This window comes from Phoxinus phoxinus, assembly GCF_949152265.1.
Source record: "Phoxinus phoxinus genome assembly, chromosome: 18".
NCBI classification, from domain to species: Eukaryota; Metazoa; Chordata; class Actinopteri; order Cypriniformes; family Leuciscidae; genus Phoxinus; species Phoxinus phoxinus.
The window spans coordinates 8,311,229-8,328,018 of record NC_136893.1 but is presented as its reverse complement, the minus strand read 5'-3'; the positions used below and the strand labels follow the sequence as shown (position 1 = coordinate 8,328,018).

Below are 16,790 nucleotides of genomic sequence, written 5' to 3'. Positions count from 1 at the left end.
ATACTAATATATATTTTAATTAACAAAAACGATTTTAATAATTTTAGACACTGTTGAGCACTCGATAAATGCACTTAGAATAATTTATACCTGTAAGCCATTTCTAAATTGTTATAAAAAAAGTTATTTCTTGGGTCATATTGAATTGAAAAAAGTGATAATAAATCGTAGTAGCGCATGTGAAACTCGTTCATATGGGATGATGGGACTTGTAGTTCTTAAAACTGCCTGAAGTAGTTCGGTAGAAGTGCATGGTAGTTGAACTGAAAGTCCGTTTGCGTCTAACCTCAAAACTTCGTGCATTTTGCGTTTATGGACGTAAAAAACTCTGCTATAACGTCCACACAGAGGGGCGAGAAAAACATTTTGAGTGATACAAAGTCCTCGAGTGGGTGAGTTTGTATGTCAGTAGCGTAGCAAGACAGCTAGTAAACTCTTCCTGTATCAGTGTTGCTTTAATGCTCCATGCAGTTTACCAAACGTTGAGTGTCTACATTATATAGCTAAGCAAATCCGTTTGTTTCACTATTTTGAACGTTTTTTCCTAGTCAATTATGTAAACCTGTTCTTGCAATGCAATTTAAAAACTTGTATACTAATTTATTCCAGCAACCATTACTGCAGTCTTCAGTGTCACATGATCTTTCAGAAATCATTTTAATATGCTGATTTGGTCCTCAGTTATGATCAATTATTGTTGGTGCTCAATTATTAATACTGGCTCGTATTATTATCACTGTTGAATATAGATTTAGCTAAATGTTTAGGTGAAAACTGATATATTTTTTTCAGGATTGTCTGAAGTTCATTGAACAGAATTAATTTGAAATATAAATCTTATGTTCCATTTTACATGATGGTTTATTTTAATTAATATATTATGTCCTTGCTGAATAAAATTATAATATTATTTTTTAAAATAAATAAACAGTTTAAATTGTGGTAATTTTTCACAATATAACTATTTTTACTTTATTTTTGATTCAATAAATACAGCCTTAGTGAGCCTAATTACAAAACACACACACAAAAAAAATTGAGATTATTTATGACTGAATGCCATTAATTCACTTTATTTAAAACATTTTTGTTTTTCATACAGGAACATGGATTCCGTACACTGCAACTGGAATGGAGCAAAAGGGGACCAGATATCCACTAAGTCCAAACCCATGTCAGACACTTTATCCAAACTGGCTCAATTGATCACTTGCATGGAGTATAAACCAAAACCACAGACGTCTTCCTCCATCCGAAAGGACTGCAGCCACGAATTCTCCGAACTGAACGACCTTGTGCATCAGGAAAAAGAGCTAGCCCTACAAAAGCTCCATTGCTGTCAACGCTGTGGCCAAAAGTTTGCTTTGCTCTCTACTTTGCAGCTACACAAGTGCCCTGGTTCCTCATCTATGTGCCAGACGTGCAGAGGGAAACCCACGAGGGGTTCTTCGTGCCCTTCCTGCGGGAGCGAACCTTCAGGCCCACATCGCCCGGAAGATCCCTTCAGTCAAGACAACGGCCCCTATGCGTGCGCCCCATGCGGACAAGCCTTCAGCCACAAGCAAGAGCTTCTGCACCACCAGCAGGCCGGAGGCTGCCAGCCCGCAAAATCTCTCAGACCGTCCTTGCCACCGTCTCCGAGCGCCAGCGCGTCTCTTTCTGCTTGCACTGTGTGTTCCAGAACGTTCCGCTCTTCTGCTGGACTCTCCTGCCACATGCGCCTTTCCCCCGCACATATGCAAAGCGGCACGGAGACGACGTTCCCGTGCCGTTCCTGTGACAAATCGTTTCCTAAAACATCACTGCTCCTCCAGCACAGGAAAGAGGAACACCGTCGCAGCAGGAAGAAGAAGAAGAAAGCTCTCCTCTCGAGTAACTTGTTTCCATGCCGTTCCTGTGACAAATCCTTTCCTAAGACCTCACTGCTGCACCGGCACAGGAAAGAGGAACACCGTCGTGAAATAAAGGAGAAAGCTCTGAGAAAGGAGAACTCCGAGAAAGCTACCAGGCGAAGGCAGAAAGGTGAGACGTATCCGTGCCAACACTGCGGGAAAGAGTTCCTGCACCATCTGACGCGCTGGGCGCATTTGAAACACTGCGCCTCTCCCCATGCCGCCGCAGCTGTGTTCGACCGGAAGAGTGCAAAGGATCTCAGAACTTCCCAAGAAAATCGACCAAGGAGAGGTAGACCGAGGAAAAAAAATCGACCTGCTCTGACGGAAACCAAGAAAGAGGAAGACGTGGAAAGGAATGGGCAGGATGACAATGATGAAGACGAGGATGGCGAGTATCCTTGTACGTCGTGCGATCAGGTCTTTAGCTCTAAAGCTGCGCTGCGTGCGCATGAGGAAGTCCACGAGGAAGTGCCTGAAGGAGTTCACCAGCCAGCCGTCACGTGCAGGTGTTGTAGTGTGTGCGCAGGTGGGATTCCCCTCTCTCAGATTCCAGAAGATTGTGAAAAGAAAGTCTATCACTGTGTGCCATGTGCCGAGGCCTTCATAGCCCTGGACGCTTTTCTAGAGCACTGCCAGAAACATCTCCTACGTGAGCATCAAGATGAATTCAGTGATGACTGAAAGAGCTTCCTTTAATAAAAAATAAAAAAAGGAATAGTTCACTCAAAAAGCAAAAGACAATTATTTTCTCACCTTCATTTTTTTCTCACATAACTTTTTTTTTTTTTTAAAGCCACTGCATAAAGTTAGACAAAAACACTATTAAAGTGCTCCATAAACTATTGAAAATAAGTGTTGTTTTTTTGCGCGTGTGTGCATTTAAAATAAAAAGCTAAAAGAATATGGGTTTTTATGAGATGAAGGTGAAACAATAATTACACATTTTAACTATTGGGTGAACTGATCCTTTAAAGGGATAGTTGACCTAGTGATGCAAATTCTGTCATCATATACTCACCCTTATGTTGTCCCAAACCCGTATTACTTTTTTTCGACTGCTTAACACAAAAAAAAGATATTTAGAAGAATGTTGATAACTAAACAGTTTTGGTTTCCCATCGACCGCCATTGTTTTTTGTATATACAGTAGAAGTCAGTGGGAACCAAAGTTGTTTATTCACCAACATTCTTCAAAATATGTTTGGAAAGACATGTGGTTGAGTAATTGATGACGGAATTTAGATTTTTGGGTGTACTGTCTCTTTAAGGCCAGGGACATCTCTTCTGCAGATGTTTATGGCTATCAGGAATTATATTCATCAGGCATTTTTTGATTTGAGTAAATATTATCAGTATTGTACAGATTTTGATTTCTGTTGTTCGTGAGGTATAATGTTGTAACAGGATAACTCACTCCCGCAACGTTGAGCCAAACTGCCTGACAAATAATAGAGGCCTTCGATAATAATGACAAGCCTATATTATTTTGTCAGATACGGGTACTCAATTAAAACCACTTCTACTCGCAGTGTAGGATAGGATTCTGCTCTTGGATAATTTTTTTTCCATACTTTCACACAGTTTTTGTTGACGCATACAGCACTTCTGTTTTCTAAATGACCAGTGCCTTTGCTGAAACACAAAATCGGCTAAATGAATGTCCTTGTTGTTGTCTGTCAAGTTGGGGGACATGATATCTGTGAGATTTGTCTACTGAAGTTTTATTATATTGCATTCTACTCAAGCATTGTGAAATTTCTGTTTGTATTTAGTCAAGGAAGCAAAGTAAGCTTTATTCTTGTAACATTTTATAGTCAAAATATATCCCAGTTTGAGAATTTGTATTTCAAAGTCAGAGGTTTGCTGCTGAACGTTGTGCATAGTCTAACATGTTAAAGTGAAGAATTACATTACAGATATTAGCACGTTTTAGATGCATGTTATTTTATGCTATCAGACCAAATATTGCAAGTAGCCTATATAACTTAATTAATTTCTTTCTGTCTCATTAGAGGAATTATGCTAAGGAAAAAGCTAATTTTACTGCATTTTTGTTTAATTTCTTTATCAGGGGTTCTTAATCTTTCTTAATCTTCATTTGTTTTATGTAACACTTCTAACATTTTTTTCTTTCTGACAGCAAATGGGCCGCAGTGATTTTTGTCATCCTTTTTTTAGTTGCACTGACAATTGTTTTTGTTTTTGTCTTTAAACACTGTATCAAGTCCACTTTATGGCTCACATTGTACATGATGAGTGCAAATATATATATATATATATATATATTTTTCTTAAAATCTTTAATTATGAATATAGACTGGAGGCATTTTGAATTTAGTTCTCTACATTAATCTGTGTGTGTTTACTAGCAGCTACCTCCAGTATCACCTGCTTTGTCCCAAGCCAAGATGTGTGATGGTTTATTTGTCAGAAAATGTACCTCATCACAGTGAAATTGTTTTTGAATAAATTGTTTAAAAACGTTTAGTAGTTGTTGTTGTGATTTTTGTTGCGTATAAACATGACAAATAGTACAAAATAAATACAATGTTATTGAAGTTCGTCCTCCGCTACAGTAGGGGGCGATATCGCACACGGTGACTGGTCTAGAAAATCCCGCGACCTCGAACGACACTTCCTGCACTTCAGGCATTCTTTTATCCGCTGAATGAAACGTGTTTCAAACGTTTTTCTTTCTCAACAGTATTAAATTTAATTAACTAAACATGAGCAAAGCACATCCACCTGAGCTGAAAAAGTAAGTATTTCAAGCCTTTGGTTGAATGGAATCATAAGCGTCTTAGAAATCGCGATAGATTTTAGCACTGCTTTATACTAAGTTACTGTTTTAGCCAATGTGTCTGCTGTACTTTCGCAACCAGCATTATTCTCATTTAATGCACAGATATATTGTCCAGTATCTTTAATGTTGCCATTTTATCTGTAGATTTGTATTATGGTTTAAATACAATACTTTTTCTCCTTTCCTTTAAGATTTATGGACAAGAAGCTTTCGCGTGAGTATAATGCGTGTTTTTTCCCTTCACAAAAATACTATCCAGAAAGGTCTAAAATACGGATGACATGTATCTTAAAGTCTTCATAATTTTTCATTCTAAAAATATTTGATTTTAACAGTATTTGTATTGTAAACCTACGTTACTACGCATGTGCAAAAAAAGAAAAGAAAAAAAAGAGAGAGTGGATAATACACTTATCTAAATGGATGTTCTTCTACTAACTTGCATGTATTAAACTACACAATATCTGTGTTCAGAATCACTGTCTTATGTATTTTATTCAAATGTGCATTTCTTATGTGGAGATTTTGTTTTTGTGTACACTTTCAGTGAAGCTCAACGGTGGTCGTCATGTTCAGGGCATCTTGCGTGGATTTGATCCCTTCATGAATCTGGTCGTTGATGACACTATAGAAATGGCTCCAGGAGGACAAATGAACACCATTGGGATGGTGGTACGTACTCAATACCACAAACTATTACAGAACTCATCTTGGAAACACGATTTGCTGGCATAAGTATAGAAATACACCATGGTTAGTTGAGGTCAGGCACGTGCAGAGGGGGGGGCTTTGGGTGCTCGAGCCCCTGCCCTTTTTCAAAATTAATCAAAAGTGCCCTTCTCAAACAAATATCATTGATAATATTGTGGTCAATAAAACAAAATGCATTTGCTTATAATTTACATGACAATGCGTACAAGACTAAAGTAGCCTAAATTCACGTTTATTTTTACATTTCTGTCAGTCTGAGGTGTCGTTGCTATAACGCGTTGCTATGGATTGCGTCACTTGCGTCAAGTTGTGCGTGTGTCTTGCTTCGGTCTTGACTCCGGAGTAGTGTCAAAGAACGTTCTTCTATACTCTTTGGTAGTGTGTGGGCGGCAGGCATAACCATAGCAAAAGTTATGCGTTTTAAAATGAAAATGTATTAGTGTACACGTAGGTATCCCACACAGTCTGCTTGGGAGCCGATGCTCTCGAGCGTCTTTCAGTGAGTATGGCTCCGACGGCAAAAAAAAAAAAAAACTTTTTATTTTTTATTTTTTTTTTATAATAAAAGGTTGTGTGTCGATTCAATTAAAAATCCACATAACACTTATTTTAAAAAAATATTACTTAATTCGCTGAAGCCTGTTTGTCATGCATAATACACCGACCAATCGTCATCTGGCACAAGAAGTTCAAATATCATTGGACGGTCATTTATAAATAAATCATTTGAAAATTACATGGACAGACGAATTTACATTGAAGTGATCTGAATCTCCGTCGTTGACCTAATGGATGTTAATTGACTACAAACCAGCACCAAAAGTAGCATTAATGGTAAGTATAGTATTCAAGTCACTTGAAGTCTATATTGATACACCGTTTACATTATGAAACTATCATAGTTTGTTAAATGAAGCCCAGGCCTACTGCATGCCTATTATGTGAAGTGTAGGCTGCCTGACAACAACATGCGAAATGGTGACTTTATTATTTTAACATTTTTGAAGTCCCTTTTGCGCTTTAAGCCTGCATTTATTTGATCAAAAATACAGATTTTTTTTTTATATAATGGTTTTCTATTTTAATATACTTTAAAATATATAATTTATTTATGTGATGCAAAGCACATATATATTTATATATATGCCCCTTTTTATATTTGAGCCCCTGCCCCTGAGGAACTCTCTGCACGTCCCTGGTTGAGGTGTGAATATTCACTTGCCTCATAATTCGATTTGATTATGATTTAGAGGGTAACGATTCGATTATGAAATTATTCTAATTGCATTTTTCCTCCAATTCATTTATTAATATTAATTACTATATTAAATATCACAATAGGGTTCTTTGTTTGTAAAAAATAATTACTGCATAGTCTTTAGTGCATAAAGTAAAAATAGTTTTTTCAGTCAAAGGGACTGAGTGATTCCCTCTTTTCTTTTGTTGTTTGATTAACATTAATAGCAGCAGGTTTATCATATAAAGACCTCATGCATGGATCGAACGGCGCTTTTCCATTGCCAGTACCAGCTTGACTCGCCTCGTCTCGGCTCGCTTTTCGCTCCGTTTTCCATTGCAGATAGTACCTCCACAATAGTACCTGGTCGTCATAGCGACGCGACACACACCCGCTACCCACACACACAGGACAGTGGAGGAAATCGAGTGTATGCTGTTTTACATAATATTAGTAATGGGTATATCATGCAATCTCTGGCCAAACTATTTAAAAATGTCTGGGTTATTCAGGATACTCCGTCTGGCGCGTGCAATGATGACGCAGTGAATAGTGACGATTCTCTATGACCAATCAGCAGTCTGCCGTATTTCACGTCACATTTTAGTATCGCCTCAGCTCGCCAATATGAAAAAAAGTATCTGGAAGCAGGTACCGGTACAACTTTTACACAGTGGAAAACCAAACAAAGTCGAGTCGAGGCGAGCTGGTACTGTGTAGTGGAAAAGCGCCATAGTATAATGTAAGCCTTTGGTTGAATGGAAAGAATAAAGGCATAGTTACTTTTTTGTCCATTCTTATTTGAATTTTCAGTCTACATCTGTGTATCTACTACTGTGTGTCGGAATAATTCATCACCGTGTCATCCTGTTCATGACCAGACGTACCACTGTATCTGTGTCCTATTTTGCACACATTAATTTCATTTTAAGACATGAGGAAATTTGTGTGCATATAGGGTGATCTTTAATCACTTTTTAAAAGCAAGCATGTCCTGCACTTTTTCTTATTCATTCATGCTCTTTAAAAAAAAAACTGAAATGTTCCTGAATATATCCTTTCAAAAAGTTTGATGTATTAACTACAAAAGATAAGATGCAAGGGCTTTGTTTCCGAAGGACATGTGCAACCTTTTATTAATATATAATGGGAGTGCTAATATGTATGATAGGCCTGTTTAATTACATTAAAGGAACACTCTGACTTTTTGGGACTTTAGGCTATTCAACTTATCCCCCAGAGTTAGATAAGTCCATACATACCTTTTTCATCTCCGTGCGTGCTATAAGTCTGTTTGACGCACACACCGCTAGCCTAGCTTAGCACAAAGACTGGATGTAAATGGTTGCAGCTAGCATACTAATCCAAATAAGTGACAAAATAACGCAAACATTTTCCTATTTACATGTTGTGATTTGTATAGTCACAGAGTGTACAAAAAACAAAGTCACATGAGACACAGACATATTTTAACCGTATAAATACTGGGAAGTTGGGAACTATGTTCTCTAAAGGCGAAGCACTGCTACTTGAGAGGAGTGATATCCACAGCACCTGAGACGCGCCGTTGTTTCTTCTGTCAACAAAACCAACGTGATGTCTGTGCTGCGGTTATCACTCCACTCAAGTAGCAGTGCTTCGCCTTCAGAGAACATAGTTTCCAGTATTTATACGGTTAAAATATGTCTGTGTCTCATGTGACTTTGTTTTTTGTACACTCTGTGACTATACAAATCACAACATGTAAATAGGAAAATGTTTGCGTTGTTTTGTCACTTATTTGGATTAGTATGCTAGCTGCAACCATTTACATCCAGTCTTTGTGCTAAGCTAGGCTAGCAGTGGGTGCGTCAAACAGACTTATAGCACGCACGGAGATGAAAAAGGTATGTATGGACTTATCTAACTCTGGGGGATAAGTTGAATAGGCTAAAGTCCCAAAAAGTCGGAGTGTTCCTTTAAAAAGAAAAAATATGCATCAATACAAAATTGGGTCACATCAGTGTAACTGTCGTAGGCCAGTAAGAGCTGTGCATGTAAACCTCACTCTCCTGATCTCAAGAGGCGCTCTAGCGAGTGACGCTGGGGGTTGCGGTCTTTAGCCTCCTTGTTAGAGTGTCCGCCTCCAATGCTGGAGACCATGGTTCGAATCCCGCTCGGAGTACGTTGATTAGAACCGGTTACATCAGCATCCATGGTGCATCATGAAAACAGTTATGTTCCACTGCTCTAATGTTCAGGACAGGCTTTAGTCATATTGTTATATTTACATTATCATGTATTTTAAATGTATCACAAAGCTGGATTTCAGATTTCTTTCTTTCTTCCAGTAGCTTCAGCTTAAGAGTGTTCTTATCTGTGCATTGATGAATGGTCTCCTGTTTCTGTTTTGGTGTCTCTTTAGGTAATCAGAGGAAACAGTATAATCATGTTGGAGGCTCTTGAACGAGTATGAGAAAGAAGACAGCTTTTCCCTGCTTCTCTGTATTTTTTTTGTTCGGTTTTTTTTGCATCCAGCCAGCGAATATCAAAATGGGTTTCTCATGTCTGTTTACAACAAAGACTGAATTATAATGCAGAAATCCTTGGTTGTTAAATTTTTCTTTTTTATATAAACATGTTTTTGTTTTGTTTTTATAAATTACCTTGTGTCTGTAGAAATTTGTGTACACAATTCATAAAACATTTTTGTGAATAAATGGACTACAATTTGATTATCCCTTTGTATTTACATTTGATTGGTGTAATATTCAACAGTGTTTTTCAGTGTCAACTTTCTTCACCATCTCAGTAACTTTATGCTTTTGAAGCCATTCAATAATCTTGACTTGTTGAGTTCAAATGGTATAAAAATCTGTCAAACAGATTTCTTTTTAATTTAAAGAAATTAGTTTAAATGAGCTCTTTGTCAAATCTAGCTATAGATTTTTGTTGACCATCATAGGATAGGATAGAAATAAGTAAATCAGTTTAAGTCCTTGTCTTGGATAAAGAACATAAATGCTGTATAAAAATATACAATACAGTCTAATAAATGAGAAAAAAAATATGTTTAAAAATGAGCTGCTTTGCATATGATTGTGCAAATGTAGTACACGTTAGACTCTAACATATCATATTTACTACTATTATTTTTTATGCTGTCACAATACCTTACTTACTTTTCAGACCTGTGACTTTATTTATTTATTTACAAAGCCGGACTTTTATTTTGTAAAAATGTTGACCGGAATAGTCCGTGACATCACGTGTGCTGATGTATGGTATGTACGCGCATTGAGGCTATGTGGAGAGTAGTGATGTCGGAGGAGGTTGGGAAGAAATTGCAGGCGGTGGTGGACCGGGTGAATCAAGCGGTTTCCCGTCGCCCGAAGGTCAGTTATCAGCGGTTTCTTTTGAGCAAGACATGAAACCACAATATCCTTCTGAAATACCATAAAATAATTTCTAACTTACTCGTGCTCCTCGTGTTGTTATGTCGGTTATGTAATCTGTTCAACCTTTACACAACTCGAGCTCCATATAGTAACGAGGAATGATTGACAGCTAATTATGTAGGGAATAACTTCTAATTTTTTTGACCCAAACGAATTGCAGAGTGTTCAGAATGACAGTTTAACATTCGAATAGCGTGTAACTTCTTCCCAAGGAGAAGGACATTTTGTGTGTGTGAGAATGAATGCATGTTGCATGAAATTCCTGAAGCAGTCACGCTCCAGCAAATGAAATCTGTATGATCCGCATACGCGTCAATTACATGCACTTTAAAGTGTGTAAGTGTAACATTATATTACGTCCTAACATTAAAAATGTCACTGCATACACAAGGAGCAAATACATTGACACATGCAGATTTTAAGTCAGATGGTGGTTGATGGGTAAATTAGTATCAAAATCATTATGATGAAGAACAGTTGAGTGAAAGTTGTAGATATTGTATTAATTTAATGCACATAACGTTACTTTTTTATTTAAGCAAATTCTGTTATTTTTGAGTCTATAATTCCATATGTTATCTATATACTGTGTGTATAAAAAGCATTATCATTAATTAACATTTAATATATAAATTTGTATAATGATGTAGGCCTATCTAATTATTTAAATATTGAATGCCATTTTTTACAGAGCATTTATTTTTCAGATTGTAACTATTTATTCATTCAAAGCATTTGACACTAAATGGACATCATACTTTGTTTTTTATATGGTTAAAGCAAAAATTGCACCAAAATGTAATTCTAGTGGGGCAAATATACAAAAACTTTATTTCCGACACTGCTCTATTATAAACTACTCACAGTATTTTACGTTTCTGTTCCAGACGTTACCATGTATAGCTCCTCGGCTAGTTGCAGTTAGTAAGACTAAACCACCGGAGATGGTGGTGGAGGCTTACAAACATGGACAACGAAACTTTGGAGAGAATTATGTGAGTAAATGATTAAGTATGCATGCAAGTCTGCATTTGCCTATTTTTTTCATATGAAATATCCCCTTTTCTGCAGGTAAATGAACTTGTTGAGAAAGCTTCCCATCCCCAGGTATGTATTCAGGCAAATTTGATTGTATTTTGTTTAGTTGTTATTGATCAAATGTCTTGATCAATCTAAAACTTCTTTGTAGGTTGTGTTGTCATGTCCTGAAATAAAATGGCATTTTATCGGTCATCTGCAAAAGAATAATGTCAACAAACTCCTGGGTGAGCAAAGCATCTCTACTAAAGTCAACTTTGATTTGCATTTAGCTTGCCTTAAAAATAGGAGTATCATTTACAGCCTAGATTTACAGTTAATCCATATTGATTGCATCAGACATTTATAGGTTATTTGTTTTTGATTATGATCTAACCCACACTCATTGAATTCAATCACAGGAGTCCCAAACCTGTATATGGTAGAGACGATCGACTCTGTGAAGCTGGCTGAAAAAGTCAACAGCTCGTGGCTAAAAATGAGAGCTGCCAATACACAGAGGTTAAAGATTATGGTTCAGATCAACACCAGCGGAGAGGAAAGTGAGTCTTCTGTGTTTCCTATTAACATCAGCTCTGAAAATTTTAAAAACGCTATTATAGAAATCTGCATGCAATATTTAGCCTATCTATAACGATTTAATCAAAAATGATGTGCGATTTTGAGTATCAGATCTCATAAGGTTTCATCTTCCATTATTGTTCAATAATTTTTTATTTTTTTTAATGTCACTCAAGCAACTTTCATGTTCATTATTAAAATACACTAGTAAATGCGTTTGTATGTCATGAAGTCACTTGAGATGCTTTGTATTTTATTAGATGCTCTTTGTTTGTCAAATTTAGAGATTCACAGTTGGGAGCATCATAGTGGGATCCAGATTTGTTATGGGATGTTGTCAAAAAAGCCGCCATCAAAGGTCCAGATGTTGTTTGATAGGTCACTTTCGGACAGGATGATAGTTGCAGTGTCACAGTGGGCGCATGTCTAACAAAAACACTTAAGCATTATGCAATCTTTTCTCAGTGTATCAGATAACTGTTTTTCTGAAACCTCAGCATGATAGTCTCTCTTGGACGTGTTTTATCAGGTAAACATGGCCTGCCACCTGGTGAGACTGTAAACATGGTAAAACATGCCGTATCTCAGTGTTCTGCTCTTGACTTCGCCGGACTCATGACGATCGGACGTTATGGTTACGACCTCAGTGAAGGCCCCAACCCCGACTTCCAGGTGTGTCAGATCTCACATACTTTTAATCATACACTCTTAGGGTGCTTTCACACGGGCAGTTTAGCTCGGAACGGGGCACGGTTCGCATGAAAAATCGCTAATGTGAACGCCGTCATGCGGACCCGGGTGCGCACTAGGGTACCGAACCCGAGACTACCTGGAGGAGGCGGTCTGAGTTCGGTTGCTCCCGGACCGTGCCGCGGTTCGCGTGAATGTGAAAGCAACATGGACTCGGGTGCACGCTTGTTCAGGAAGTAAAGTGACCTACGCCTGCGTTTTAGCTTATGATGTATTCAGTTAAATAAAACGTATGTAAGGGATGATCGTGTTGATGAATTACCTTGGATAAGACGAGTGAGAGTGAGCCTACAGTGTATTCACGCATTGCGCGTGGAATCAGGGCAACACATGTGGAAATTCACTGTCTCCTCAAAAGAGTCAGTTTGCAAGCAGCAGAAGCCCACCTTATGCAGCACACACACAGTAAACCTGTGTTGTTCACTCAACTGCGCATAATAGCACCGAATTAATAAAAAACACAATGTATTGACCCGCGTTCTGCTTTCTATCATGCGGCGTGCACGTTTGCAATGACGTAATATGCACGCAAACGGGTTTGATAGAATCAAGTTGAGTGTGAAACCAGACTAACGCTGCGGGCGGTGCCGGGAACAATTGCGCTGAAAGCCCCCTTAAAAACAAAGGTTCTTTATTGCAATCAGTGGTTCCATGAAGAGCCTTCACCATCTATAGAACCTTTGCATTGCACAAGTTTCTTTAGGAAACCTAAAAATGGTTATTTTATGGCATTGCTTCAAAAACCACCCTTTGTAATCTTTATTTTTAAGAGTATACCATGCTAAAGTTTTTTTTTAAGTCTCTTATGCTCACCAAGGCTGCATTTATTTGACCAAAAAAACAGTCAAAACAGTAATATTGGGAAATATTTTGAATGTATTTTAAAATGCAACTTATTCCTGTGATGGCAAAGCTAATTTTTTTCAGCATTATTCCTCCAGTCTTCAGTGTCACATTTCCCTTCAGAAATCATTCTAATATGCTGATTTGGTGTTCAATAAATATTTTTATTGTCATCAATGTTGAAAATAAGAATTATTTGATGATTTAGAAAGCTGAATAAAAAGAACCACATTCATTTGAAATGGATATTTTTGCAACATTGTAAATGTCTTAAAGGTGCTCTAAGCGATCTCGTGCGTTTTTTAGGCCAAAACATTTTTTTTTTTCACATACCGCAAACATCTCCTCACTATCCGCTAGCTGCCTGTCCCCTGAACACACTATAAAAAAAACGCGGCCTCTGCAGAGAGCCCAAGCTCCACAAACAGCAGCAAAAACAAACTGAGCAATAAACAGAGTGACCCGCACCTCGAAACATAACAAACTGTTCCAGCCAATAACCGACAAGAATGATGTGGGGTGGGGTTTGGGGGGTTATTGCGTGGATGAGGAGGAGGGAGGGTCTAGCTAGCCTCCGTTTTGTTTGATAATAATTCAAACATCAACAAGAGGTTACGCCAACCGAGATCGCTTAGAGCACCTTTAACTGTCACTTTACTATCATTGAATGAAAGTATTAATTTCTTTGCAAAAAAATTGTGGCGTATGAAATTTATCAGCAAAATCAACTTGCATCTTGATTACGAAAAGCAATTTAGCAACATGCTAAAAGAATGTTACAACATAGTATGCAAAATGTAAATGAATGTGTATGTTGTATGTAGATGCTGTTGAAACATCGTGCTGAAGTTTGTGAGGGTCTGAAGATGCCAGCAGAGCAGATTGAACTCAGTATGGGCATGTCTAATGACTTTGAACATGCGGTGGGTGTTGCTTTCTTTCAAAATACTCCTCAGTTGTATGTGTGATCAGTGTTGAAGTGCCCCTATTATGCTTTTCAGGATATAGTAATGTAGCTGTTAGTGAATGTGAAAGGTCTGCAGTGTTTCAAAGATCAAAGTGCATGATAAATACCGTAGTTATAAGTACCGAGTTATTTTCTCCCAAAAGAGAGAACCGAGTTTAACTGCCTGAAATGCGTCATCAGTAATTCCAGTCTTAATTCTTGCTCGAAATGGCGTAGGTTTGTAATAAATTAGCATAAAGCCAGCCTATGGTCTTCATTGGCTGCCCGCAAACTACGTCAACTTTGACCCGAAAAGAGTAGTTGTAGATGAGGCTGGAAGAGTTTGGTTCATGGTGTCGAGAAGTTTTTTTTTTTTTAGCGCTGCAAATCCACTTGCAGTAAAACTGACGCCATAGTTACTGTTCGTATCAAGTGTTGAGGAAGATCCAGAGCTGAAGTTCCGATATGGTAATGGTAGTTTAATTTCTGACACGCTCTGCAAGCATTAGACCGATCACAACAGACTAGCCCATCTGACCAATCAGAGCAGAGTAGGCTCTTTGAAATGAGGGGTTTAGAGCAGATGTCTTCAACCCTGCTCCTGGGGACCCACTGTCCTGCAAAGTTTATCTCCAACCCTAATAAAACACACCTAAACCAGAGCGAATCAAGCTCTTCAAGATAAGCAGGTTGGATATCATCTATGCAGGGCAGTGGGTCTCCAGGAGCAGGGTTTAAAGACACTAGATCTTTATTGAACTGTTACAGACACTGTGAGAAATGAGGTGATGTGCAATGTATATTATGAGAAAGTGTTTTTCGAACTTGAATGGATGTAAACTTACTGTAGGAGACTTCCAAAACAAAATTATGATCCTTTAAAATAGCATAATGGGGCACTTAACTTTATTGCAGTTTGATTTTGATCAATTTAATATCCATTTGAAATGTTTCTCCATTTAGATCGAGGTCGGCTCCACCAACATACGTGTCGGCAGCACTATTTTCGGCACCAGAGAATACCCCAACACCCCGAGCCCCAGTCCAGAGAAAAAGCCAAAGGTCGTATGCGAGGAAGCAGCCAAGAAAATGGACCGGCTCACCGTCACTGAGCATTGAATGACGCGGGGAGAAGAAAAAAAAAAGGTTACTGAACTAAATGTGGGACCTCTTGGGCTTTTTCCCCAATGACTGGGCTCACCATTCACCAGTCAAGGGCCTTTAATATGTCTTAACTAATGCTGCTGACCTGGTCTTCTGTGGCAAAAGAGGTGCAATTTAATAACTGGAATACTAAATTTACTTCCTGAAGGTGTTTTTATCATCTAAAGATCTCCAGAGGTGTCCTCCACCCCTTTGTCAAATTCTTAGCCTTGGTTTTGCGATTATTTTTAGCAGATACAGGGTCAGCACATGCTCAGTTTTGTTGTGCCAATTGTAGATGTTAAGTATTATTTCTGACATTTCAGTCAGATTAGACGTTATCAGTTGTACTCATTTTAACATCCAATTAAAACAATAAGATTTTTTTTTTTCCTTTAAGTGTGTAGATATATTTTATAGCGTGTCTGTTTGTTTTGTTTGAAATCATAAATGTAAATGATATGAATAGCACATTTATGGTATTGCTTCTATATTCACTTGTTGCTGTGAAAGCGGTCAATGAGATGTGTCGGGATTGCCGTGTGTGTGTGTGTAGTGTTATGTTATTCATGTAGTAATTCATGTCACCCTAAACACTGGTGTTGAATTTAGCACTGATCAACAGCCAGATTGGTTTCCGTACAGAACATTGACATGTGCAATGAGATCAGTGCAGAGACTGGACTGAGTTTGGAAGACGCTGAGGGTCTGAGGCAATTTACTATGCAAGAGAGATTGTTCTGATTCTTAGATGCTTGTATAGAGGATAATCACATACTTTTTTATTTTAAAATTTTGGATTAATACAGTGTCAAACTAATGGGTTTACTGTTTGTGGTCAGTTGTGAAAAGCCAAAACAGAAATTATAGCATCCTTTTTTTCTGATAAGTGTGACAAATAACATCTTGTATCTTGTCAATAGATAGTTGAATTGTAGATATTTCATTGATTTAGGTGAGTTGAGCAATAAAATAAGAGAAAATGAAATGGTTTGTATGGCATATATAGATAACTTTAGTATTTTTTTTTGTTTGTTTATGTATTGTTTAGTGTAAAAATTAAGCTTTTTTCTAAATGTTTTTGAAAAATCACTCACCAAGGCTGCATTTATTTGATCAAAAATACAGTAAAAACTTATATTATGAAATATTATTACACTTTATAATAACCATTTTCTATTTTAATATTACAATGACATTTATCCCTATGATGGCAAAGCTGAATTTTCAACATCATTACTCGCGTCATGATCCTTCAGAAATCATTCTCATATGCTGATTTGATGCTCAAGAAATATTTCTTATTCTTATCCATGTTGAAAACTGTGGTGATGCTTAATACTTTTGTACAAACCGTGATAAGAATGGTCGTGACTTTGATAAAAAAGAAAATTAAAATGAACAGCATTTATTTTGAAACAGAAAT

General features: G+C 37.5%; 3 protein-coding genes across 4 annotated transcripts; all 3 read left to right on the top strand.

Annotated features, from left to right (window-relative positions):
- Positions 1 to 149: 149 nt before the first annotated feature.
- Positions 150 to 4,381, top strand: LOC306985931 (uncharacterized protein). Its single transcript, XM_079588714.1, has 2 exons — positions 150 to 392; positions 1,103 to 4,381. Exons 1-2 carry the CDS (start codon positions 313 to 315, stop codon positions 2,574 to 2,576), a joined length of 1,554 nt encoding a protein of 517 aa, XP_079444840.1. The 5' UTR covers positions 150 to 312; the 3' UTR covers positions 2,577 to 4,381.
- An 83-nt stretch (positions 4,382 to 4,464) lies between these two features.
- Positions 4,465 to 9,365, top strand: snrpg (small nuclear ribonucleoprotein polypeptide G). 2 transcript variants are annotated; one of them, XM_079588729.1, is made up of 4 exons: positions 4,465 to 4,653; positions 4,890 to 4,912; positions 5,246 to 5,370; positions 9,051 to 9,365. In XM_079588729.1, exons 1-4 carry the CDS (start codon positions 4,622 to 4,624, stop codon positions 9,099 to 9,101), a joined length of 231 nt encoding a protein of 76 aa, XP_079444855.1. In that variant the 5' UTR covers positions 4,465 to 4,621; the 3' UTR covers positions 9,102 to 9,365. The 2 variants fall into 2 exon arrangements, with proteins under 2 accessions (XP_079444855.1, XP_079444854.1); XM_079588728.1 differs by lacking the exon at positions 9,051 to 9,365 and having other exon boundaries at positions 4,501 to 4,653; positions 5,246 to 5,448.
- Positions 9,366 to 9,862: 497 nt separating this feature from the next.
- On the top strand, positions 9,863 to 16,352 carry plpbp (pyridoxal phosphate binding protein). The gene is made up of 8 exons (XM_079588706.1): positions 9,863 to 10,020; positions 10,971 to 11,078; positions 11,155 to 11,190; positions 11,273 to 11,348; positions 11,523 to 11,663; positions 12,212 to 12,354; positions 14,100 to 14,198; positions 15,185 to 16,352. Exons 1-8 carry the CDS (start codon positions 9,907 to 9,909, stop codon positions 15,338 to 15,340), a joined length of 873 nt encoding a protein of 290 aa, XP_079444832.1. The 5' UTR covers positions 9,863 to 9,906; the 3' UTR covers positions 15,341 to 16,352.
- The last annotated feature ends 438 nt before the right edge of the window (positions 16,353 to 16,790 follow it).